Source organism: Cinclus cinclus, chromosome 9, assembly GCF_963662255.1.
Source record: "Cinclus cinclus chromosome 9, bCinCin1.1, whole genome shotgun sequence".
Lineage (NCBI taxonomy): Eukaryota > Metazoa > Chordata > Aves > Passeriformes > Cinclidae > Cinclus > Cinclus cinclus.
In genome coordinates, this window is record NC_085054.1 from 13,040,416 (window position 1) to 13,064,824 (window position 24,409).

General features: G+C 38.6%; 1 protein-coding gene across 1 annotated transcript in view; it reads left to right on the top strand.

The window, feature by feature from the left end:
- Positions 1-17,785, top strand: part of ITGB6 (integrin subunit beta 6) — a 29,640-nt gene extending 11,855 nt beyond the window's left edge. Inside the window, exons 8-15 of the mRNA XM_062498745.1 lie at positions 316-405; positions 5,030-5,164; positions 5,374-5,791; positions 6,233-6,455; positions 8,967-9,064; positions 13,606-13,725; positions 16,186-16,352; positions 17,681-17,785. Of these exons, the coding sequence (XP_062354729.1) occupies positions 316-405; positions 5,030-5,164; positions 5,374-5,791; positions 6,233-6,455; positions 8,967-9,064; positions 13,606-13,725; positions 16,186-16,352; positions 17,681-17,785 (1,356 nt within the window). The remainder of the gene's footprint in view (positions 1-315; positions 406-5,029; positions 5,165-5,373; positions 5,792-6,232; positions 6,456-8,966; positions 9,065-13,605; positions 13,726-16,185; positions 16,353-17,680) is intronic.
- Positions 17,786-24,409: the final 6,624 nt, after the last annotated feature.

The window sequence follows — 24,409 nt, forward strand, 5'->3', positions numbered from 1 at the left end:
TTAAATGAAACCAGCTCTTCCCCATCTGGCTTTTTCATTAAGATATGTGCAATGGAGACTGCAAGAATCCTTGAAAATGTTACTGTCATGTATTTCACTTCAATTCAATGTACTTGGTTTTGTTGTCAGCGCCTTTATTTCTGTTTTGGGTTTTGGGTTTTTTTTTTTGTGTTCTTTGGGGTTTGTGTGTATGGAGTTTTTGGGGTGGGTTTTTTTGGTTTTTTTCTTTCTTTGGGTTTGGGGTTTTTTTTAAGATGGTAGCTCATTGCCACCTAGACTTTTGCTTTGCTTTAAATTCATTTTTTATATTTCCAGAATTATGCAAAGCTTATTCCTGGGGCTACTGTTGGACGACTACAGAAGGATTCTGGAAATATTCTCCAGCTGATCATTGCTGCATATCAGGTAAGATGGTTACAGTGCAATTTCTTCCTTCATGCTTACATGTTCAACGTTGGTTTGCAGTTTGGTAAAAAGAAATGGGTTTTGATTCCTTTTATGAAGTGAATGCATCATTTTTTATGTTAGGTGCTGACCTTAACAGGAAAAGTGTTCACTCTGAGGATTAAGAAACAAAATTCCTATAACCTTGTGTCAATCCTTAGTTCTGCTGGAATGCTGAGTTTAAATCAGTGTTATCTGCATTGCCTTCTTCATATTCCTGTATTTTACACCTATTCTTAAGCCTTCTTTAATATTCGGGTCTCTCAGTTCCACATCTCAATAGGGACTCAACTCTCTCCCTGTTGGTACCTGCCACCAGAGCAGACTAACAATTGCTTTGCAGAAATATCTGGGGGGAAAAAACCACTGTTCTGTGCTCAGTGCTCTACTCTGCTTTAGCAATTTGATGCTGCCACTGTGAGGCTGTTCTGAGGTTTCCAAAAAAAGAGGAATATAGGAGCCAACACGGGTTTGTTTAGGTAATGCCAGGACTTGAATAGGTTTGTTTTAATAATACAAAGAAATGCAGTAATGATGTCAGCACTGCTCTTTGGAGCCTTGTTTGTAAAATGCATTTTGGGTGCCTAGTTCTCTTCTGTCAGAGGAATGTTTTTAGGCAGTCGTGCAGATCTTAGCACAGGTATATTAATTAACAAAGATTTTGATATTCCATAGATTTCTCTGTTCCGTCTCAGCCCATTTTTATTTAACATCTGCTCTACCAGTTGTCTGCAATGACAAATAACTCTTTGTAAATAGCTTCTCTTTCTTTCCTTACTTATTTTTCTGCTCTTCCTTCCGTCACCCAAATAAGATAGTCATCACTGTGTCAAAATTACTTTGGTCTTAGTGATAGGAAGGAAACCAAATTCTTCTAACTCTTAATAAAGCAATGAAGGCAATACAATTGCTGAATTATGACTTTAAAATGAAATGCAACTTACCACGAGACTCTCCATTTTATGAAAATTTTATAAGGAGAGAACTTCAGGGTCAATCTTGGGAGTGTACAAATTCTAATAAATAAAGATAAGGAAATTTTCTTATGAGCAAAGTTATTGCTAAACTTTAAGTGGCAACAGAATTTTACTTCTGGATTCCAACCTGCTGCTAGTCACATCTGGTTCCTATCAGCATTTCTTCAAGTTGCCAGTCTAATGTGTAGACACAGGTTCCTACATTTAACAGCTAAAATGGCATTTTGTTGTCAGTAAGTGATGGAAAAACACACAAAAATTGTCCCAGTGCTGTGTACTGGTGTTTTTGCTGTAGCATAAGTGTAGAATGATGCCTCACTGGAATACTGAAAATGTGAAGAGTAAACCCTTGCCTCTTCTTAGCATCTGCTCGTGTTTCTATGGCCTATGATTTTTTTCCTGATATTTTCCTGATATTCCTGATATTTTTGGCCTCTGTTGCCTTCTATGACAGGAAGGGGTTCAGTTCCACTGTGTCAAGGCAAAATTCTCTTGTTCCTATTTTCACCTACTTCTTACGCTTTAAATTTTCACTGAGTGTACCTTAGCTCCCAAGTTGTAGAGTTTGGTGACTAACTGTTCTGCATTCACCTTATCTTTGTGTCTTCATAATTTCATTTTATTATGTCACTGAGACACCTTCCACATCTCTAATCTTCTCTCCAGATTAGAGCCTCAGTCTTTTAAGTCTCTCCTTGGCTGCTCCATCCCCTTGGTAACTTTATCTAACCATCTCTATACCTTCCCTGACTCTCATGAGTGCCTCCTGAGATGTGGAGCCCACAAGAGCTTGCAGTACACAGTACAGGGCACACTAAGGCTCATACAAAGGCACAGTTATGTCCTCTGCCTTGTCCTCAACCTCCTGGTTCTGTTGGCTTTTGAGCTGTGTTTTAGCTGCTGCATGCTTTGAGCAGAGCAGGTCCCAGAGCTGGTAGTGGTGACCACCACACAGGTCCTGGGAGCTGTTTGGGCTGATCCTGTTTTCATCGGTTCCATGGGCATGGTTTGGAGGGAGCTCTGAGCTCTGTGCTTGCTGCACTGCAGCAGTGGCAGGGAGGTGGCAGCAGAAAGGCTGCTCCTGCCTTTGGGCTATAACTTGTCACAACCTCATCCAGGCACAGCATGTCTGGACCATGCACCAGAGCTGCATGTACATTCTTACAATCCCACGTTTCTTTCAAGACGTAAGAAGTGTGCAGGCAGCAACCTGTCACACTCAAAACTTCCCAAAAACCATTTTATTACACTTAACCTTAAAGGTTAACAATTGTATTGTTTTGTGATTGAAAATCTTCCAAGCAGGAAGCACTAAAAAACACTTTATTTGATAGGAGTAAAGGTATCTGAATTTTTTTTGACTGTGAAGAAGGAAATAACAGGAGAGCTATTCAGTTGAAAATCACATGCAAAACAGAACTAATGCTATTTTTGTTAGAAACTTCTCATTATAGTCTCAGAAGGGTAATTGAGTGTCCTGTGCCTCTGCTTCTTCACTCACAAGATAAGGAATAAATAACTTTTTGCCCCCTGGGAGTAGAGTTAGGCTAAATCTTTTAACATTTTTCAAGTGTTTTTGAGTGTTTACTTGCTGTGCAAACACAAGGTTTGCTAATGCCATTCACCATGTGTTGCCATGTAAAAGCTTCAGAGAGGAAGTAAGCAAGTTAAGAAACTCTGAGCTGTCAAAATATTTGTTGCAAGGAGTACTCATGTTCTTTCCAAGCATGGCTTGTTTTCTTCTGTAAGCATATTTCTGCTTGCTTTGTTTAGCATTGAATTCTGCCCAACTTTGTGTTGCAGAGCTGTAGGCTAAAATGCTTTGTGACAGATAGCAGGCCATTTGATTAAAGCCATTCCAAGGATTTAAAATTTCAGAAAAGTTACCCTTTTTTTTGGGCCACTTTTTAGTCCCTGCACTTACACAAAAATGAGAACAAATAAATAATGTATTAGAAAGGACAGGTAACAACACAAGGGCACAAGCATTTAGCATGTCTTTGTCTGTTGTTCCATTAAAAAAAAATTAGCTACAAATGTTTCTCTGTGAATGGCTTAAAGCTGCTATTTGTTATTAACTCTCTGCTACTTGTCCTCAAACTCTGGCCAGACAGCTTAGTAGTTTTAAAACATCATTAGTAGTGTTTACAGATACTAGGATCTAAACCCCCTGATTTTATTACAGTTTGTGTTCATTTTCAGTGCTGTAAGTTGCATAATTTGATCTCTCACATCAGCAAGGCACATTCAAAGGACCCAATAGAGACTCCAGAATTCAAAGTATTACAATTCAGTACTCAGAAGCATTTAATTTTCTCTCACAGTTGCACTCTGTTGGCACCTTGTAATTTTGCAGCTGGTGGAAGAGGGACTACAGGTGATACCTCCCGCAACATAAGCACATGCCCACAGTCACAGCTTTACCTACAGATTTGCTGTTTTGGGTCCTTTTAGGAGAGCCCACTTATGGCAAACAAAATACTATCGACAGCTCTGTGTTGTTTCAAAAGCTACACGAGCACCTACTTCCAAATCAAATGGAAACGGAAATTTGGACATACCCAAAATTACCAACACTGCAAACCTGATCCCAGGGCACGATTTTACAATCCTAAGACAAATTTCCTAGGAATCCAGAACTTGTACGCAGGACAGGGAGTTGTCTGTGCAGGTTTATACCTATTCTATTTTCGCTTTGATTTACCCCACCAGACCTTTACTCCAGTGAATCATCCTGCTACCTTTAGTAGAATGACTCACTGAAGTAAGGTGAGCAAGTTCCCTGTGCTGGGATTGAAGGGCAGGGGGTATTTTGCAAGTCATTAAAATTCCAAGAGCACAAAGGCAAGTCAGTGAGGTGTTTTCTCAGCAGTTGCTGAGGTACTTTTGAAAAATTTCCATTTACTGGATCCACAGACCAATGAAGTCATAGGGAATTTCCCCAAGGCCTGTGCCAGGCTTTGGATTAAGGTTGTGTAAGCAAAGTTGCTATAAAATATTTTAAAGACTTTAAGTATAGATCCCTAGTATGAGCGGTTTCAGAAAAATGGTTTGTGACTTACAAAATGAAAGTTTGATTGATCAAATTGATTTAAATACTGGGGATGTTGTTGAATGCAGGTTAAAATAGCACAAACAGCTAATGAAGCAGGTATTTCCATTGTGAGAAGAAAGGAAGGGAGGGAACAATATTGACACAGTTTGGCTAATCAGGAAAAGCCCAGACCTAGCAATGCAATAAGGGATGCAAATCCTCAGAAAGTCCAGACCTAAAAGAAAAGCTGCATCAGTCAGCAGAGTTATGAAAGGTGATTTAATAAAACATTGAATTTGTTCTCCTGGAAGGGCAGGAAATAAGCCCTGTGATAACAGATATTAAAGTGATACTAGCACTGCTTCCCACTGAAAGGTGGGTCTTGTCTGCATTTGCTTTACTTTGCTCATTCCCCATTTTTCTTGCAATAGAGGGCTCTATAAACAAAAGGCTAAAGCATGAGTGTGCTCCTGTGAAAAAAGGATAAATTACAGTCCCTGTTACACAGACAGGGAGCAGTGGCAGCATGTGGCAGTGTTAACACTCCATTCATCTCACACTTTTTTCCTTGAAGGAGCTGAGGTCTGAAGTTGAATTGGAGATCCTGGGAGAGACAGAAGGGCTCAACCTCTCCTTCACAGCCATCTGTAACAACGGGACCTTTTTTCCACATCAGAGGAAATGCTCTCATGTGAAAGTGGGAGATACAGTAAGTGAAGAACGTATTCTCCAAATACATGAAGTTCATATAATTTAGGACACCAAGGCAGAGTTTGCTCTTTATTCAACGAGCTTCCTCCAAGCAAGTCACCAAAAAGCGGGCAGTGTCTATGACCCTCCAGCTCTCCCCTCTGCATGCACTGCCTGAGCACCCTGCAGCGCTCCCTGCGCTCCCAGCAGCCCTGTTCTCTCTTCCAGGTCTCTTTCAACGTGACTCTAAGCCTCTCTTCCTGTGAAAAAAACAGAAGGCTTATCAAGATAAAACCCGTGGGGCTCCGCGACGCGCTGGAGATAGAAATCGATCCCCTCTGCAGCTGCAGCTGCCAGGCCCGGGCGGAGAAGGAGAGCCCGCAGTGCAGCCGGGGGCAGGGCTCGCTGGAGTGCGGGGTGTGCGTGTGCAGCCCCGGCTTCGTGGGGCCGCGCTGCGAGTGCCCCGAGAGCTCTCTCGGGGCCAGCTCCTGCCGGGGCCCGGCCGAGCTCAGCTCCTGCAGCGGCAGAGGAGACTGCCTGTGCGGGCAGTGCCTGTGCCACCCGTCCCCCTACGGAAAGGTGTACGGGCCCCGCTGCGAGTGCAATGACTTCTCCTGCGGCAGGCACAGAGGGCTCCAGTGCGCAGGTACGGTCCGGCGGAGCTCCGTGGGCTCGCCCCCGGCTGGGAGCTCGGGAGCGTGTGTTTTCATCGTATATCGGGTTGTAATCAGTTCTGTATGAAGAATTGCTACTGGTTATGAGTGGTCTTTAGGCTTAAAATAGGTTCGGCTGTGCCATTATAAATCGGAAGTATTTACGAGTTAGGTTGCGCGCTGCCAGGAGGCGAGATCTGAATGGAGGACTCCAGTGAAGAGACTGGAGCTGCTCTGGCTTACAGCCAGTCCAAGCAAAAATCTGATCCTCTGACTTAAATCTGAAGGTTCTGGGAGAGAAAGAAAGATGTTTGGAAGAAGAGTTGGAGAGAGCAAAATATTTTCTGCTAAAGGAAATAATAGTAATGGTCATCAGTCAGATTATTTTTTAATTTTCAGTGACTGATTTGAAGTGTAATAAATGTTTTTTCCAGGCAACGGTGACTGTGACTGCGGGGAATGCAAGTGCCACAGTGGATGGACTGGTGAATACTGTAATTGCACAACTGATACCAGCACCTGCATTGCTGAGGATGGGACCCTGTGCAGCGGGAGAGGTGAATGCATCTGTGGGACATGTGCCTGCACCCACCCAGGGGCTTCGGGCCAAACGTGTGAAAAATGCCCTCTCTGCGGTGACCCCTGCAGTTCTAGATGGTAATGTGCTGGCTTTAAACCTCTGATGTTTATATCATCCAGGTATCTATTTCCTATACTGCCTCAGCAGTGTGCTTACTGCTGTGTCTGTAAATTGGATTTACAGACCAGAACCCAAAAGAGCTTCTTTGTCCTTTGAGGTGGGTAGTCACAACTCATATATCGACCGTTCATGAGCATTACTCTTGTACAAAAGGACTTTATGGGAAATAATTAAGTCAACTTCAAGTAGCACAGGTAAAACTTCACACTTCCACTGCTCTCCCTGGCTGTACAACTAATCGGAATGGTGGCCTTATCTGACACTTATATGGCCTCACAGAAAAATCTGGCATTTGTATTGCCATTCTCATACATATGAATAAGGTCATATTGCCCACTCGAGCTTCACACATTCACAAATTCATAGTCCAAATTCAGTTAAGCTTGGCTAAATTAAAGAGGTGTAAGTATATATAATAAATAATATTTCATTATAATATTAATTAACTGTAAAAAAACAGACAGTAGTCTGGGAATTAATAAGTGGGTAGCCGTATGTCATGTATAAGTTGATGATAAATTGACTGTAAATGGTGAAATGTCTCCTGTCCACTGAGCATACTCAATTTATGTAGCTTTCCTGCTGTGATGCAAGGTGTCTGCTGTGGTGCATGACGGGAAAAGCAACCAAAAATACACAGGTTGAGAAGATGACCACTCTAAGTGCACCATTGCACATGCTTGTATTACATGAGCTCTTGTAGGACTACAGTCCAAATGGAGCAGTCTTCAGCAGAAATTGAAGGTAGAAGTTGGGTTAGGCTTCACAGAACACACGTTATTAATGACCCTGGCTTTCCTTTCTGAGTGCTGAGCAGTTTAGGTTGCATGGTTCATGATGATGGCCTGTCTCCTTAATCAGAGTTGAGGCCCATTTCTCTCCAACATTGTATTTTCATACCTGTCATTACAGTCTACAGTGCATCTGAGTGAAAAGCTTCTCTATGATGTGATTAATTCATTGATCTCTTTCAATTAGTGCTAAATTTGCCCTGAGAGAACTGAGCCTCTCAGTATGTTCAAAGAGAATTTCTGCATGCAACTGCTCTAAACAAGAAGGACAGTACTGCTGCTTTGCTCTTTTTGGCAAAAAATAAGAAATATAAAGTTACATGACAGGTATTACATTAACCCATTTAAACATGTATATTGTATGCAGTGTTGGATCTTTTCTTTCTGTTTCAGTGTCTTCCCTTGCTGAAACGCAGGGCACAAAAAGCCAAAAGAGAGAGAACACTGGGAATACCTGTGTATGTAACTGAGAGAGCTGAAAGACCAGGTTAGATGGGGTGGAGATCAATGGCAAGGCAGCTGAGAAAGAGAGTGTAGCATGAGAAACATGGTGAATATGACAAAACCACCACCAACACTGAATTTATCTCCATGAGATAGAGGCTATCCCATTACCCACTCACTTTTACTATTCACCATTTCCAGAGTGAGGGATAAGGTCACCTCCATCCCCTGAAGATAATCTCAGCAGCCTCAATTTATTCCCATGGGTATATGTAACTCAATGCAACAGGAGATAGCCAGGGGGGTTTGATGTTTTGCAGTTTTCCTTTTTCCTTTCCTTTTTCCTCTCCTCTCCTTTCTTCTGTGCTTTCTTTCCTCAGTCCTTCAGGCTGCTTCTCAGTATCAGTCACTCAATTTGGCTGAAGCTATTTTTGAAAAATCAGCAAATACATTTTCCATCAGAAATGTTCATATATGAATTCTGTTCATTGTTTAATTTTCCATTAATAAATCCTGGCTTTATTAAAACCCTCAATTAATTTACAGGGAGATTTCTAGAGAAATTAGCCTAGACCTTGTGTTTTTAAATAAAGTTTCAATCATTCCACCACTGAATTAAAAAAAAATAAATTTCCTGTAAGTTTCATTATTATAATTAGGATCTAAGTACTTTCTGAGACAAGTAATCATATTCGAGAGACAACTGTTGAGACACCTGAAAAGTGTTTTAATGCATTATTCAATAGACTTGCAACAAAGGCAGACTCATAGTAGGTGCCTCAGCTTGATCTCTTTGAAGACAATTTCAGATATTATTCATCTGATAGGAATTCTTTCAGCTGGTATTTAGTGTGAGAATGTTTAGTGTTCAGAATATTTATTTTTTAATTTTTGAAAATGAATATTACATGTGAGTAATCACATGATTTTGATAGACCTACCTGAAGAATCTTGCCTGGGGTTCTGTCTGGTAGCTAACAAACTGGGAGAGAATAGAGGACAAGACAGAGCTTATTCACAATGCCTTTATTCAGGTTGGGGCTTTTTTGTTTGGTTTTGTTAGGATTTTTTTTTTTTTTGTTGGTAGCACCTATCATATTCCTGAGAACTGTATCCATAGCAGAAGACCTTTCATTTAGCTGCTTTTTAAAATGCAGATGCACACATACTGGCTTTTGTATTGTTGCTTTGTGGCAGGCAGAGATTGATGAGCTGCTGAATTATTTTCCACAGGAGCTGTGTGGAATGTCACTTGGCTTCTGATGACAACTCACTGGGAGATTGCAGTGAAAAATGCAAATTGGTTGATGCAACTGTCAGCATGGCAAAGGGTTGGTATACTCAGTCTTCCTTTCTTTTGTGTGTGTGATTAGCAGAAGGTTCCAGTTTCTGTAATTTTATATTTGAAAGTAGCCTTGTTTTTCTGCTGTGGAATTATATTAAGGGTCATAAGAGAATTACTGTCTGTATATGGTTCTTCTGAGGCAAGTAGGAAGTGCAGAACAGGGCTGGTATAACCCTTCCAGGTAATTAACTCATTGGATCATGCCTATTTTCTAAATAGTTTATGCAGGAAAATACAGAATTTAATAGATACCAGTCCCTGCAAATCAGTGATAGATGAAAGTTCCTGAGTTTAAATTATGCCTGTACCATGGGTTCTGGTGGGTTCCTTCTTCAGCCTTACAAATACAAAACCTGCCTCCAGTCCTTAGGCAGATTCTTCATTACAGCTGGTGACTAAATATAGCCCTTAACCAGTGGCATAGACATTTCTTGTATTCTAAAAGACTATCTTTCACCTATTTGCTTTAATTCTAAAGTGCCCTGCATCAATGGAAATTTCTGGAATAGGAATTGATCTTGAGTAAAATAGTACTATCAGGAGAAAAACCCAACAAACCCCACCACAATCAAAAAGAACCAAATCAAGCCTTTAAATATTTTTTTTTTAAAGGCATTTTTTTCTGTAAAGGAAGGTTCCTGCTCAGCAGGCAGCCTGGATTTATTCTAGTGGCAATTCTAGTCCCAGCCCTGGCACAAGCAATTGTTAAGTAAAGCAGGACATGGCTAGTTATACCCACATCACAGATGTACCACAAGCATTAAACAAGACAAATATAAGAATGCAAGAGGATGACAATGCAGAATCCTGTGTGCATGTGTAAGGTTTGTATCTGCAAGTTCTTGGAAGCCTATTCAGAGCTGTGTGCATGCAGAAATGTCACTGATGTACACCATTCCAGCAAAGTTACACCTTTTGTTTTTGATGGCAATACTTCAGTGTTCTTTTGTAAATATAAAAATATCTTTACAGGATTAAAAAACATAATGTATCTCTTCAGTTAGTAAAGTTTTCAGGTTGCTTTTGAAAGGTGCCCAATATTTATAGCTAGGAATATATAAAACATTATACTTTCAAATGTAATGAATGCTAATCAGGAGCAGAAACAGCTTTCTATATGGTTCTGTTCACATACACAAGTCACAGGAATATGAACATGACAATATCATCTCCTATTCCTGCATATTTCCTTTTTTTCAAGTCCTGCACTTCCCTGATTGGGACTGTCAGCTACTTCTTTAGATTTAAAATTTATTTACAGCAGTTATTGTAACCTTCATGTTCGCATCCAGATGCCTCAAAAAAAAAAAACCTAAAAACAAAAGCAGCTGTTGCAAACTGTTTCATCTGAAATGCTTATGTAGCCTCATCAAGAAGAAAAAAAAACCTTTAAAATAATAGCTAAAAAATAATAATAGGATAAGAACTATTACCCAGACAAAACCCACCAATCTGAAAGTGGTATAACTAGCACACCACATAATATTTAAGACAGATTATTGAGCAACTTCATGGGGTACTATGCTTCTTTCTGGTTTATATTTTAATTTCTTTAATGCTTTAAGGCTTTGGGGGAAAGAGAAAAGTAAAATCCCTAGGTTAAATAAAACATTAGCACTTCAAAAATTTTGTTTCTCTTTTGCACATGGATGTTGCAATACAATGACTGGAAGTGTGGAGCAACAAAAAAAGCGTGGGCTTTACATTTTTCTGTTTCCTGGGAGTGCCCATTTTAGGTTCTGAGTCCTGGCTTTCACCTCCCTGTTTTGGTTCTGGGTTTGCCAGGGGTTTCTTCTCCTGCTCCCCACCAGCAGGTCAGGTCAGCCCAGGAATCTGCCAGGGCATGGGGTGTCCAGCAGCTCTGCAGGTGCTGATGGCTTCACATTTACTGGGCTTATCTCCACAGCAGGCATCACTTTCAAATTTTGATTTTAATCCACTTTTAATCTTGAACATTTAAATTAGGCTAATTGCCCCTTTTCCACATAGGAGCAGGAGGAGCTCTACTCACTATTCAAGAGGAACCAAAATTCCTTAAAGGCATCTCCTGCCACCACCCCAGCCGCAGAGCACCAGGCTGCTTTTGCCACAAGCCCAGCAGGGACAGTTAGACTTTCCTAGGAGAAGTTTTTCCTACCCCCTAGTCCTGATGCCTCGCAAATTCTCAGTGCAGCAGCAAAGTGGGTACTGGAGGCTGAATAAACCTCTGTATCAGTGCTGCTCAGTTGTGAGTCAAAGTGAGGTGAACTCTGCTCAAAAAAAACACATTTTGTTGAGCAAAAGGCAAACAAGAAAGGGCATAATGACATTTAAATTTACAGTCAACATTTTTGTTGTTGAATCTTTTAAAATGTATCTGCTAGGAAACAGTCTTTCATGCTTTGAGTCTCCTGCTTGCCACTGTTAACCAGTTCCTCTTCCAGTGTGACTCCAGTTATTTCAAATACAATTTAAATTACAGAATTAGGCTGCAGAAGAGTGTGGCGATTCACTGCAGAATGCAGAAAATTACACAGATGTAAATTACAGGAATTTACCTACCTAGGCAAATTTTTGTGCTGGTGAACTGCAAATAACATATGCAACCATCTCTCTTTAGTGATCCCTCATTCTAAAAATAACATCAGAGAAATAAAAATGCTAACCATAAGCTGGATTCTGAATAGCTTGAGCTGACGTTTTTGCTTTCATTCCTACATCATTGCACATAATCAGTATTCTGCTCCCCTTGGTTTCAAATTATGATATTAAATAGAAAATTACCATGTAAAAATAACAGATGTATGTGCAGTTGCTGCCTTCTGGATGATATTTGGTATATGCTTGCAAGTTTTTCTCCATTTTCAGGATAGCTAACAACTATCCTTTTCCCTTTTTTTCCCTCTTTGTAAGCAAGTTAATATTTTGAATCTGCTTGCTTAAAAGAGTTGGGAAAGTACAAACATTGCAAAACTTTTGACAGTGTTGCTGGAACTGTGACATGCCAAAAAGAGCCATAAGTCTGCAGTTTGTGGCCCTTCTAACAAAATCCAATTTTGTTAAATCAGCAGATCTAGGCTGCCTTGGTAGATAACACATTCATCCTGCCACCAAGGACCAGCAACAGGTTAAATACAAGGCTCAAATCAAGAGCTGGTTTGCATAAAATCCAGCCAGCTAGGGTTCTCTTTTTGTAACAAGCAGAGAAAAGGACTGGAGGCTAGTTCAGTAGTTCCATGTTTTCTATGGTGTTTAATAGTATTTTCTATAACAACAAATCTTATTATAATAAGCAATACAGGGAAGAAAAAATAAAGAAAGTACTTTTTTTAATGTAGTGTCGGTTTCTTTAAAATACTCTATTCTTGTCTGATTTCTATTCAGTTACTCTTCATATTAAAGTTTGAGGACTTGAAGATTTTTAGCACAATTACGTATGAAATTTCAGTATGAGTTTTGAACGGGTAGAAAATAATGGTCAGTGACAATTAATTAAAAGAAATGTTTGAGAAGCCTCCTGTTTTTATTCCTTCTAAATTATAAATCCTAAGAATGACTAAAATATATTGAAAAGCATACCTGGATTTCCAGTGATACTCAAATAATGGACTATATGAAAGCATAAACCTTCAGCCCCAGAGGTATTATTGCACAAAGGTATCAAGGATTTTTTTCTCTGTAAAATACTGTGTTATACTTACACTCCAGATGATATTTCTGGCTCTGCAGTTGTACTCTCATTTTTTGATTGACTTATTTGATTTTCATTGTCCCTCAAAAATCAGCTTCCTTCTGTCTCTCTGTTACCTTTGCATTTTTCTCAGCTCCCCAGCTGGGAATAACCTGGAAGGAAAAATGGATTAAATTTTTATGCAATTGACAGTGGAGGGACAAATAAACGGGGTCAGACTGTCATCTCAGGTCACTTTATTTGCTTCATCCAGAATCCCATGACAAAAGTCCCAGAATGGCAGTTTTCTGTTATTAATCTTTATTTACTCTTGTAACAGCACTGGACAGACAGTGACCTTGGAGGGTCCTATTGTGTAGGAAATGAACAGCAGCCCTTTTAACAGCAGCCATAGCTGCTTGATTTATGTGTATCTACCTCTGAAACACGATCCAGAGGTGGCAGGAGTAGCTGCAAACCAAAGGAGCATACTTTCTTCCACTGGTTACTTTGTCCCATAATTTGGGGCTATTACATTTCTTGGACAGCTGCCAGTTAAGAGTCTTGGAAGCACTTCCAATTGATTGAAACTCACAGTACACTAAAGTAACAAGGTGCATTAGATGGTCAGTGCAGATTGACAGCATCTGGGTCAGTTCTTCAGAAGTATAAGTGAAGAATTAGAAACTAAACAAGAATGGGATTGGAAGAAAAGCCATTACATTTAGTAGAAATTCTGAGAGTATTTCTGCTTTAGTCTTTCACTATTTACCATCTGCATACAAGGCTGTGACAGACATGATGCTAGCAGTCTCTCTGGTTATTAAAGGTTGCATTTCATTTGATATGATGAATTACTTTTTTCCTTCCCTTTGCAGATTATTCAGAGGATAAATCCATTTCCTGCTCTTTGCAGGGGAAAAATGAATGTATAACCACATTTCTGCTGGCTGTGGATGAACAGGGAAGGACAGTCATTCACAGCATAGAACAGAAAGGTAAGCAGGGAATATTGGTTTTGTAGGTGAAATCTGATTAAAACCCACAGACAAGGTTAACAATCTAGAAGCAGAGCTCTTTGAAGCAGCACATCACCTCCTTGTGTTTGTAGCTCTTCTCTGCCCAGCCAAAGAGCTCCTCAAGTATTTATTTAATGCAGTGGTAACATAAATACTTGGCCTCTAATGAAAAATGAGAAAAATGATCCTTGGGCTGTAAGAATAAGTTAATTTTTTCAAAAGCTTGTGCAGGTCTAAGAGGATGATTCCAACACCATTTGCATTATATGATAAAACCATAATTCACTTTGAAATTCTATATATTGAATGGATGGACAAATGTTCAAGTTACTCTAATTCCATACACCTGATGAAATTCTAAAATATAATTATAGTTCTTTTTAATGTTGCAGTATCCTAGAATCATAGAATGGTTTGGAAGGGACAATAAAGTTCAGCTAGTTCCAAGCCCTCTGCCACAGGCAGGGATGCCACTCTCAGAGCCCCATCCAACCTGGCCTTGAACACTGCCAGGGTTGAGGCATTCACAGCTTCTCTGGGCAGCCTGTTCCAGTGCTGCACCAGCCTCACAGTAAAGAATTTCCTTCTAATCTAAACCTACCTTCTTTCAGTTTAAAGCCACTGCCCCTTGTCCTGCCACTACATGCCCTTGTCAAAAGTCTTTTCCCAGCTCCCTTCCGGTACAGGAAGGTACTCCAAGGTCTCCCTGAAGCCTTCTTTTCTCCAGGCTGAACAACCCCAGCTCACTCAGCCCATCTTCATAGGAGAGTTGTTCCAGCCCTCACAGAGTTTTAAATATTTTGTAAAACTAACAGATATAGAACAGGTCCCTTTATGTCCTTCCTTTAACATTAGTTCTTCTTTTACAGCTGTTTCATTACTGATTTTTCTTTAAATCTCTTAATCAGGTAGGACAGGAGAGAACACAAATACCACTTTTCAGCAGCCAAAGAATTTTCCAGGGAATAAGGATGTCTTTGTACTAAATATTAGTTACGTTTTAGGCAAAGCCATGCAGTTTGTAACTTCTTTCTGTTTCCACAAATGGGTTTATTTTGTTAAGCCTTTGTGCAGCTTTTCTCTAAAAAAAAAAAAAGTGAGAATGAAATTGATTTTACTGCACAAAAAATAAAGCAGCTCCTGCCATAAGAACATAAGTCTGGTTTTGTATAGGTTTCTAGTGCAGCAAAGGTGCTTGTAACAAAGCCAGTACTAAAGAATCACACCTCTTAGAGTACACCCATAAATCCCTAAGATTCAAGAATTTAAAAGTAAGATTTTATCTTTATTAAATCCTTAATTATGCATTTAAAGTAGATTTGACAAAAAGAAAAACAACAAAACAAAACAAAAACATAAAAACACCAAAAAAACCAAGAAGAAATGTCTTACAGAAGGCACAGTCCATTGACCTCTGTGTCTTGGCCCTCCCACAACACTACAATAAGCAGTTTCACTGTCATCTGCTATTCTGCTCCTGGACCTTAAAATGTGAACTGGGATGAGACCTCAAGAAATTCTCTAGAAATACAATTTTATCATGGAACTGAAGTGAATATGGCACCAGTAGCCAGAACACCAGCCACTGCTCAAACCAGAGCCCCTCAGAATTAGTTAACTGTGGCCATCAAGCAAAAACAGAATGTGAAATGCAATAATGTAAGACAAACCAGACAGAAATTAATTTTTAATGTTCTGAAACCATGGTTCAGCAGAAAATTTTGTAAAATAGTAGTGTTCACCAAGTTTCACAGACAGTACTTTCTAATATTAAGATAACTGAACTTCTTTGGGTTTTGGTGAAGCAAAAATTTCAGTTTTAATTCTAACTCTCTTAAATATTTTATCATAAAATTGATTGCAGAACTTGAAATGGAAAATTCCTTCCTATTGCCCAGTCCAGCCTTTTCCACAAATTGAAGGAATTTTTTCCTCATTGTTTTCATGAGAGAAATGCTATTTCCTCTATTTTATCAAATCATTGTTGACTTCACCCTGACCTAGATCTCACTAGAATCTTTTCTTCCACAACCTGCTGAATATCAGTTAATTGAACTAGAGCTCCAGCCATAGCATTCTAAAATTTGTATTGTTGTTAATCTAGCCCCGTTTTTTTATAATTATATTAAACAGATCTGAAATAAATTTTCTGACTTTTCTCTTCAGAATCTGTGTCTGTATACAGCAGCCTCTAATTGTCATAGTAAAAGAGCAGTAGAGTAAGTTAGCAAATAATTTTGAAAACATTTCAATGGAATATTTTTCAGCTGGTTTCACAAACCCTTTTACAAGGTAGCAGGAGAAAAATAACATGAACTTGAAGAAAAAGGCATGCCCAGCTCATGGCAAATGAGAATCTCCTCGCATCTCTTGGCTGTTTTTAATTGCCTAAAATCTTTTGATTGGTTATCCACAGTCATAACTCTTTTTGTTTCACAGATTGTGCACAGCATCCAAATATCCCAATGATAGTGGTGGGTGTCACCCTTGCCATCATTCTCATTGGCATTGTTTTACTTTGTATATGGAAATTACTGGTGTCAGTTCATGACCGAAAGGAAGTGGCCAAGTTTGAAGCAGAAAAATCAAAAGTAAAATGGCAAACGGTACGTGAAATACATTGATTTTATACAAGGTTCTTTATGTTGGTTACATGATGCACAACTGCCTGTAAAATTCTGGGTCTTGATTTTGTTCTTTTAAATGGATAGATTTTGCTGGTAAGTTTTTGCCACGTTTAGTATTCTAGAAAGTAAAATTATGATCTTTTAATGGACAAAAATTATCTAGTCTTTAATCTCCTGGTTTAATTTCTTCCACATGTAAGAATTTTTTATTTTTTTAAGGTTTTTTATTAATTGTTTTAAAATAGGATCCAATCTTTGATTAATCCTAGCCATGCTGTTGTCTGCCTGTGTGATTGCCCAAGGTGTACTCCTCTGCCCAGAAACAGAGCTTCTTTAGGAAAGGGAGGTTGTTCCTGGCCTCTGTCACGATCCAAGCCCACTCCCACCGAGCAGAAGTGAATGGAGCTGTCCCAAATGTGGGGGAAAGGACAGAGAAATCCAGGCCTTGTTTTTCTATCTATAGCTCTAGGCATCTAATGTGAGCTTACACCACATGTTCCCTTTTCTTCTTTCTTTTCTGCCCTTGGCTTTTTTTGCCCTTTTGCAAAAGCTTTAGGACTTCTGAGAATCTTTTCAAAAAAAGCATGTTGAGTAAGCATTTCTGGCGGGTGTCAGGAGGACAGGCAATGTGTTCACGTGGCTCCATTCTCCTACAAAGTCCTGTGAATGCAACTTTTTCCAAGAATGGGCACTGTCAGCCTTTCAGCTTTTGACCTGGGAAAAATCACTAACTTACAGGCAAGGCCACCTGAGAATGTTATCTTGATCCCTCAGGAGAGCTAGGTATGGTAAGAGGAAAGGGAAGGATACAGCTGATAGAAGCATTTTAATTTTCTTTTCTGACACGAGAGGAAAGGGTAGGAAGTGATTGATGAGAGGCCAGGATGAGAAGCTCAGGTGAGACTTGCCCTTGTCCCAGCATACAGAAGGTGCTGTATGTGACAAGAGCACCATGACAAGTCACGTCTACCTGCTGAGACATTCTCTGCTTTTATGATGGTCCAACTGCCAGATTTGGTACACAAATTGTATTGGACATATTTGATGAGGTGATGTGTTTGGTGTTTGGTGATGTGCATTACTTTATTCTGGGAGGCAGATGTGGAGGAAAGCAGATTCCTGACCCCAGGCTGGTTTGTGCTGCCTGAATTCAGATCAGTCTGAATTTCAGTGCCTTGGAACTGAGCTAACTAAAGTTATTCCAAAGTTCCTCAAAGAATACTTTGTATACTTCTATACAAACATTGTGTGACTCCCATTTAATCAGTTTTTGTTTGGGTTTTTTGTTTGTTTGTTTTGTTTTCTAGGAAACAAATCCACTGTACAGAGGCTCAACAACCACTTTTAAAAATGTGACTTACAAGAACCAAGATAAGCATAAAAGGCCCATGCAGACTTCAGATTTCTATTAGCACTTCTAACACTCCAAACTTAGTTTTACTGGCAGGAAATCTAAATCTAAACTTGTTTCTTCTCAGCTGATATTTGTTTGCAAGTTGCAGTGGTATAACCATTCTGTTAGAGAATATACATCTTGTGGTGGGACAAATAAAGCTAATGTATTAGTAGTAAAGGTTAGTAGAAATATTTTTTTAAATGACCCTTTATTGTTAAAACCCCCATCTTAAAAAAATTGCATCACAAATAATTTTAATCTTCCTGAGGATTATAAAGTATCATGTAAGCTTATTTTTTGTTAAACTAGATATATACAGTGAACTTTATACTACTGTGTTCATGTACACGATCCCATAAATTGGTGTTTAGGAATGCATTTGTACCAGTCTATTTGGTGGGCTGGTTTAAATTTAGAAAATATATTTGTTTTTTTTCACGAATGCAGTTTAAACTACTGAGGATTGAGCTTTCTCATGTGACCTGACTATTTTCTCACCAGAAAAAAATTAGTAGTGATATTGCCTGTCTTCTGTAAATGTAACTTATACAGAAACTTTTCTTCTCTAATTGTTATTTCTTGTCCCGTTTCTATCTTTCCTTTTCCTTGTTGCTCTTTGATGTTCTTTAAGGACCTAGACCCTGGGATTATCTCAGGGAAAGTTGAATCAAGCCAATCAAGCTTTATTCACTTTTGGTTTGTTTTTTTAAAATTCTAGTATAAAGGGTACAGAGAAGAGAGAAAAAGATAAATATTTGTAAATTAGAGACCCCAGTAGACACACTTTTAAACCAGAGGATTAGCAGAACTCCATTTCACCATTTGCATCCTGTAAATGATGTGGGTGCTCACAATACACCTCACATGCTGGACCATCACACAGAGTGGCTCAGGAACCCTTTACATGCAGAAATGTTCACACAAAAGGTTTATTATCACACACAAAGACAGTACTCTTTTGTTGATATGTCCAAAATTGTGAGGTTCTTTCAATGCCCAGCAGCCAAACTGCTTATTCTTGTGCATAAGAACATTGTCATCTCCTTTGGGCTGGGTTGTTCAGTTTTGGGTTTGGTTGGTTTTTTCCCCCAAACTAAACAACAAAAAGATCTATGGATTTCACTTTGTATTCTTTTCCATTATGTTAATGAGGGATCTTAAATCTCCATTTTAGCTAATAACAAATGATTTGCCATAAAATTTAAAATTGTCATCTGTTAGTATGTATAGCACTGGATAAAGAAAGTATAAAAGTAGCTAACATGCTGGCATAGAAAAATTACAACATTGGGCAATTTTAAGGGAACAATAATGAACTTTACATTTTACTATCACTTTTCAGCTGCATTATTTGCTACTCTGAAACAGATGGTCAAAATGTACATATGAAGGCACTTAGAAAAGAAGACTTAGAAATCAAAGGTACTTTGACACTGTTACAAATGATCACATACATTCCCTAAGGTAAATAGGGAATTTGATCGGAAAAAGTATTGATCTGAATGTATTTGATCTGAAAAAGTTGATGTCCATTTTGTAATAAATATTTACCAAGTCTGTGCAACTTCAGTCTCCATATCCTCCATAATTTCTGGAACTGAGACTGGTGTATTAGCTAGCTCTGACCCATGCCTGTTTTAGGGCCTGATCCAAAGTTTACTGGAGTCAATGGCTACAGATGTGGATCTGGTTTCAGTGAAACTATTAGTTTTGGTTTACAAAGATTGTTTTGTTTGAACAAACTGGTTAATACTGCCTATCGGTGAATTAGAACCTATAGTACATGTATCTGTGCAAGGAGAAATAGTATCAGATGCCTTTGGAAAGAAGGTGATGCTAGAACCATGTATTAGGTACAAAATTATAGCAGAGTGATGGGAATGATGTCTGTGATTTAACTGGAACAGATTCACATCTGTGTTCTGGCATTCCTGCATATCTCCTAGTGGAAACTGCACAGATAAAGGCTTGCATCTGTGGCCCTTCCAACCACTAGACTCTCACAGATGTCAGTGCTTTTTACATGTGGGACCACATCCTGTTTCCCTGGCACATGGATAAACTCATGGGATGCAGAACTGACTCCTAAATCTGCTCAGATTCCACTTGAGTGAGGTTTGCCTAAGGGACTAGGGAAGTCTGGATTTCACCTGTGTAGGTTATCTGTTACTGTTTTGTTTCTCATGTAGAAATTATCAAATTATAAACTTTCTCTGAAAGAAATTAAAATATTTTTATTACTTTTCAAGTGATAAAAATCTATATTGTTTATTAAATACCTTTTAAACTCTGTTTCTGAGATCTGATTTTGCTGCTCAATATTAGGATTAAAGCCTTTCTCCTGTAGGCCGCCCATTTCAATATTCCAACACATCTCAGCCTTCAAATGTTAATAATGAAGCGGTGCTTGCATTTCATATCAAATGCTTGGTGCTCTACATTCCCTGTTCCTACAGGAGAGCTCGTTTCACAAACCTTCTCACCCTCTTCCCATCACTTGTGTCTTCTAATCATCAGCAGACATCCAATTTGTTCTGTTTACAGTCCAATTGCTCCTCCTAACAATCTCTCTCCAAATTATCAAAGATGTACTAGAGCCAGGCAGGATGATTTGTGATTTCCCTGCTGTGACTGCCTGTGCTGTAAATTTTCTGTGCACCTCCCAAGTTGTCAGGATGGAAATCACTGAGACAATTAAGAATTCATCAGAAGAGAGAAAATAGAAGGACTTGGTGAGGAAGGTTTCTATTATTGAGGGATATCAAATAACTCGACTCAAACATATGAGCCATCCTTTAACAGCATTAATTTAAATCATAAATTTTGACTGAACTCCTAGATTTCAAGAACTTTGAGGATCTCATTTAGCATTCACCCTAGAAACAAGAGTGGTATTCATCCCTTTTTGCTAACTATATCATTTTCATCTTGTAGAATTTGTATCAAAATTCATATTTTTCTCTTTTTAATTTTTTTTCTCCGCCAAGCTATAAGTGAGTTTGCATGTGGTAAGTGAGATGAAAGTCTTTCTGCTGTTTTCACAAACACTGTTTTGACCTGAGGCTGGACCTTGAGAGTGGCCAAAACATTTTTTAATAGTAATACTTCTATTCACTAATGAGTGAAATCGAATAAAAGAATTAACATCAGCAATTTCATGGTATTTGTATATCTCATACAACCTATAGCATAGCAATTTCAGTAATGTATGTTAAATGGATAATTTTTCATTTGATTTATAAAAGATGCATGTTAATTTGTATTGTAAATGTCCAGATTGCATTCAAGTTTGTTTTGTAATGTAATTAGTGGGTAGTGAGTCTGGGATACAAGATTTGGGTGTCAAGTGCAATACTCCCCATGCCTCATCTGCCTTTATGTAGAAGTTCAAGTTTGTTTTGCTGTGTGTATAATGGAGTTATTGCCCCCCAAAACATATCACACACAATCTAAAAATAGAAAGAAGAGACATTTTTAGCTTCATCTATTTGAAAGAAACCAGTAAATTATTCAACTTGTTTGTGTAAAAAAGTAGTTACTTGACCTTGAATAAAGATTGTAAAATTGAATCATTTTATAATATGTTTTCTTTTTGTTCATTGTTCATTTTCCATTTTGGCATGTGTCTTTATCACTGTTTTTACATGATTTCACAAATCTTAGCAAATTTCTCATGCTTTGGTATACCCTAGAAATTATTTTCCTCCCCACTTTTATAAGACAGCACGTAAAATTTAATGTCTAGATTTTTTTCATTTGTGATCCTTTTATTTTTCAAGGAGATGACTTAATGGACGAATGTTGCAAGCAGCCTATTTATGGAACACTGCTTGATGACATATGTCATTCTTTCTTTCTTTCTTTGGAACTAGATGATCTTTAAATTCTCTTCCAGCCCAAACCATTCTATGATTCTTTCATACAGATCCCTAAATTGCACAAGTTGCTTAAAGCTAGAGATACACCCATTCTGTCAGGGTAACGATAGTAACTTGTTTTTGAAAATACACAGCAAAGTGCATATTTTCTCTTTAGTCCTTTCTTAAATGCTGGTTCATAAATCCTCAGGTATGAGACTGACTCTGTATCTGATTTACCAGAAAGCAGAATACTGAAGATAACAAAAGAAATAGGTCTACTCATTTTTACTGAATACAAAGTAAGGTATCAAATACCAGGTTTATTTCACCTGAGAAGAAATTGGTTAAACAAAGAGGCAAAGTAAAATTTCTTTGTGTTTCCTCATGCATATATTCTCTAATGAACACGGTAAGTGTTTTTATATTAGCTGTGGGATTTTGGAGTCTAATATTGGAGCATGTAAGCACGGCTGAGAAAACATGATCTGCTCTTGTGGGAAGAAGTGTACAAGGTGCAAAAGTACACCCTCTCCCAACCTGTGGAGATGTCAGCACTGAGCAAACATTATGCCCTAGATTTTCTGCAAGCATATATATTTGTTCCAAGTGTTACACCCAGTCAAGTTTTTTTCCAACTAGACTGATAATACTTTGTTAGTGGTTGTCTGTTCTTCCTGAGTTGTTCACAGTCTTCTAGTAAATAGAAAGTGTAATATTAATAGCTTTATTTTGGGAACACATTAGGCATTCTTTTGGTGGCAAATCTTTGCAAAAACTGTTTCATTTTTCTGTTGATTTCACAGCAGCAGTACTAACGAGAATAGCAAAAAAAAAAAAAAAAAGACTCTGTTACACTGAAGGATGAATGACACAGCAGGTACAGTTTTGCCAAGGATCTCAAATGGAAAGGATAAGGTGAAGAAAGGCTTGTGAGAAACAAAGAGGGATGGGCCAGATCTGGCCCCATTAGCCATTTATGTTTTATAACAAGTACTTAAAAATTGGATTTTTTCCCTTAATGCCATGTCAAATGAACTACATGAATATCTGCCTACTATTACATTTGATATAACTGCCAATCAACAGCCAGTCTGACATGCTAGATTTATAGTAGTAGTAGTAAAATTTTGGCCTATTATTAAATCATATACTATAGCAAACTATTCTAGACTTGTGCCAAATGAGCATTTACTAGGGGGAAGAGGGATGGAATGCTTGGAAAGGTTAGGGTACACATGGGGATGGATCATGTGGCACAGTAAGAGCCACATAGGTAGTAACTCTCTCCATTTCATGTCTATGGAAGAATAGCTGCTATTTAGCAGAATTTAGAAGCATAAAATCATGCTCTTGTAATGCTCTTGTCATTACTCTAAAGAGTAATGCACTTGTCATCCTTTAAAGGAGTTTTTCACTTTGAAAAGGAAGTTTCTAGCCTAAAGCTAACCAGCTAAGAAATAAAACTAAGAAGTCGCTTTTAGGAAAAAACCACATTCTGACTAAAGAACATAAAACTGGCAATTTACAGCTGGGGATTTGACTTAACCTGAAACTGGCCAGTACAGGCTGTTCTGTAAGGTCGTGTTACCCAATGTGAGCTGACAGGGACAGAAACTGCAGAGCCTGCTGGCAGCAGCAATTACCTGGGAGTACAGGAGACTGGAGTGCTGTGACATAAACACACAGGTGGGGCTGCCAGAAGGAGGAAGGTTGTCACTGGTCATGGTTGGGATGTGTCAGAGGAGGTAGGCATGTGGGAGCAGTGCCTGTAGTGATTATACCCAGATGTAACATGGCTGGCAGAGCTGATAAATGAGAGTAGTTCTGTCTCTGAGGTAAACAGCAAAACTTTTAAGTGAAAGGGAAGGTGAATGAAAATGGGGAGTGGATTCAAATGCCTGTCATTTTTCAGATCCAAACAAGATGTAGGACAGTGCCTCCAAAAACATGGAATTATTGCTTGCTGGGCACTGCTAATGCAAGGAATTTTGGGCTTTCTTTTTCTTCCCAGGTATTCTCTGGTTTGTTATTCCCACTCTGGCTGACTGGGGGAAAAAATGAGATGTCTTCAGACTCCAGATTATGTGCAGAAATTGTTGTGTAAGGAGGTGCTGAGCACATGACACACTGGATGTGTGTGTGTGCCTTGCTAAAGCAATGGGTTTGTAAGCAAACTGAATGAATGTTGACTTAATGAAGGCTTTTATTTGTGGATGCAGGTTATGAACATGCACTGGATTCATATTTCTCTATAGATCTCACACAGAAGGTGAAGTCTAAGAAAAGATAGGGGAAGGAATTGAACATTTGTGTAGAGCACCTGAATAGCAAAGGCTGATCAGCTCAAACAAGTGCAAAAGGAAGAGAACAGGCCATTAGGAAAGAAATTAAGAAAAAAAAATATTTACAGAAAGTGAGTTCCAGACAGAAAATAAAATAAAGGAGGCAAATCACTGCAGTAAATGCTTTAAAGAAGACAGATAAAGCTTCAAACCAACGCCCCCCCCCCAAAAAAAAAACGGGAAATTTATACCATTTAACGAGCAAGATATTCTAAACTGACATCAAGTTTACTTCAGAAAATGTTGTCAATCATGTTGGTTCTACAAGCCACTATGCCAGCCAAGATGTCTTATTATTGTAAATAAGTATACCTTAGCTATAAATAGCCAGGTCTGTATAACTATATAGCTGCACTAGGAAGGATTTACCAGTTTGGTCAGAACAAAATAGATTGAGAACAGTAAAAAACTGTTTAGTCAAAGAGAAAGAACTGAATA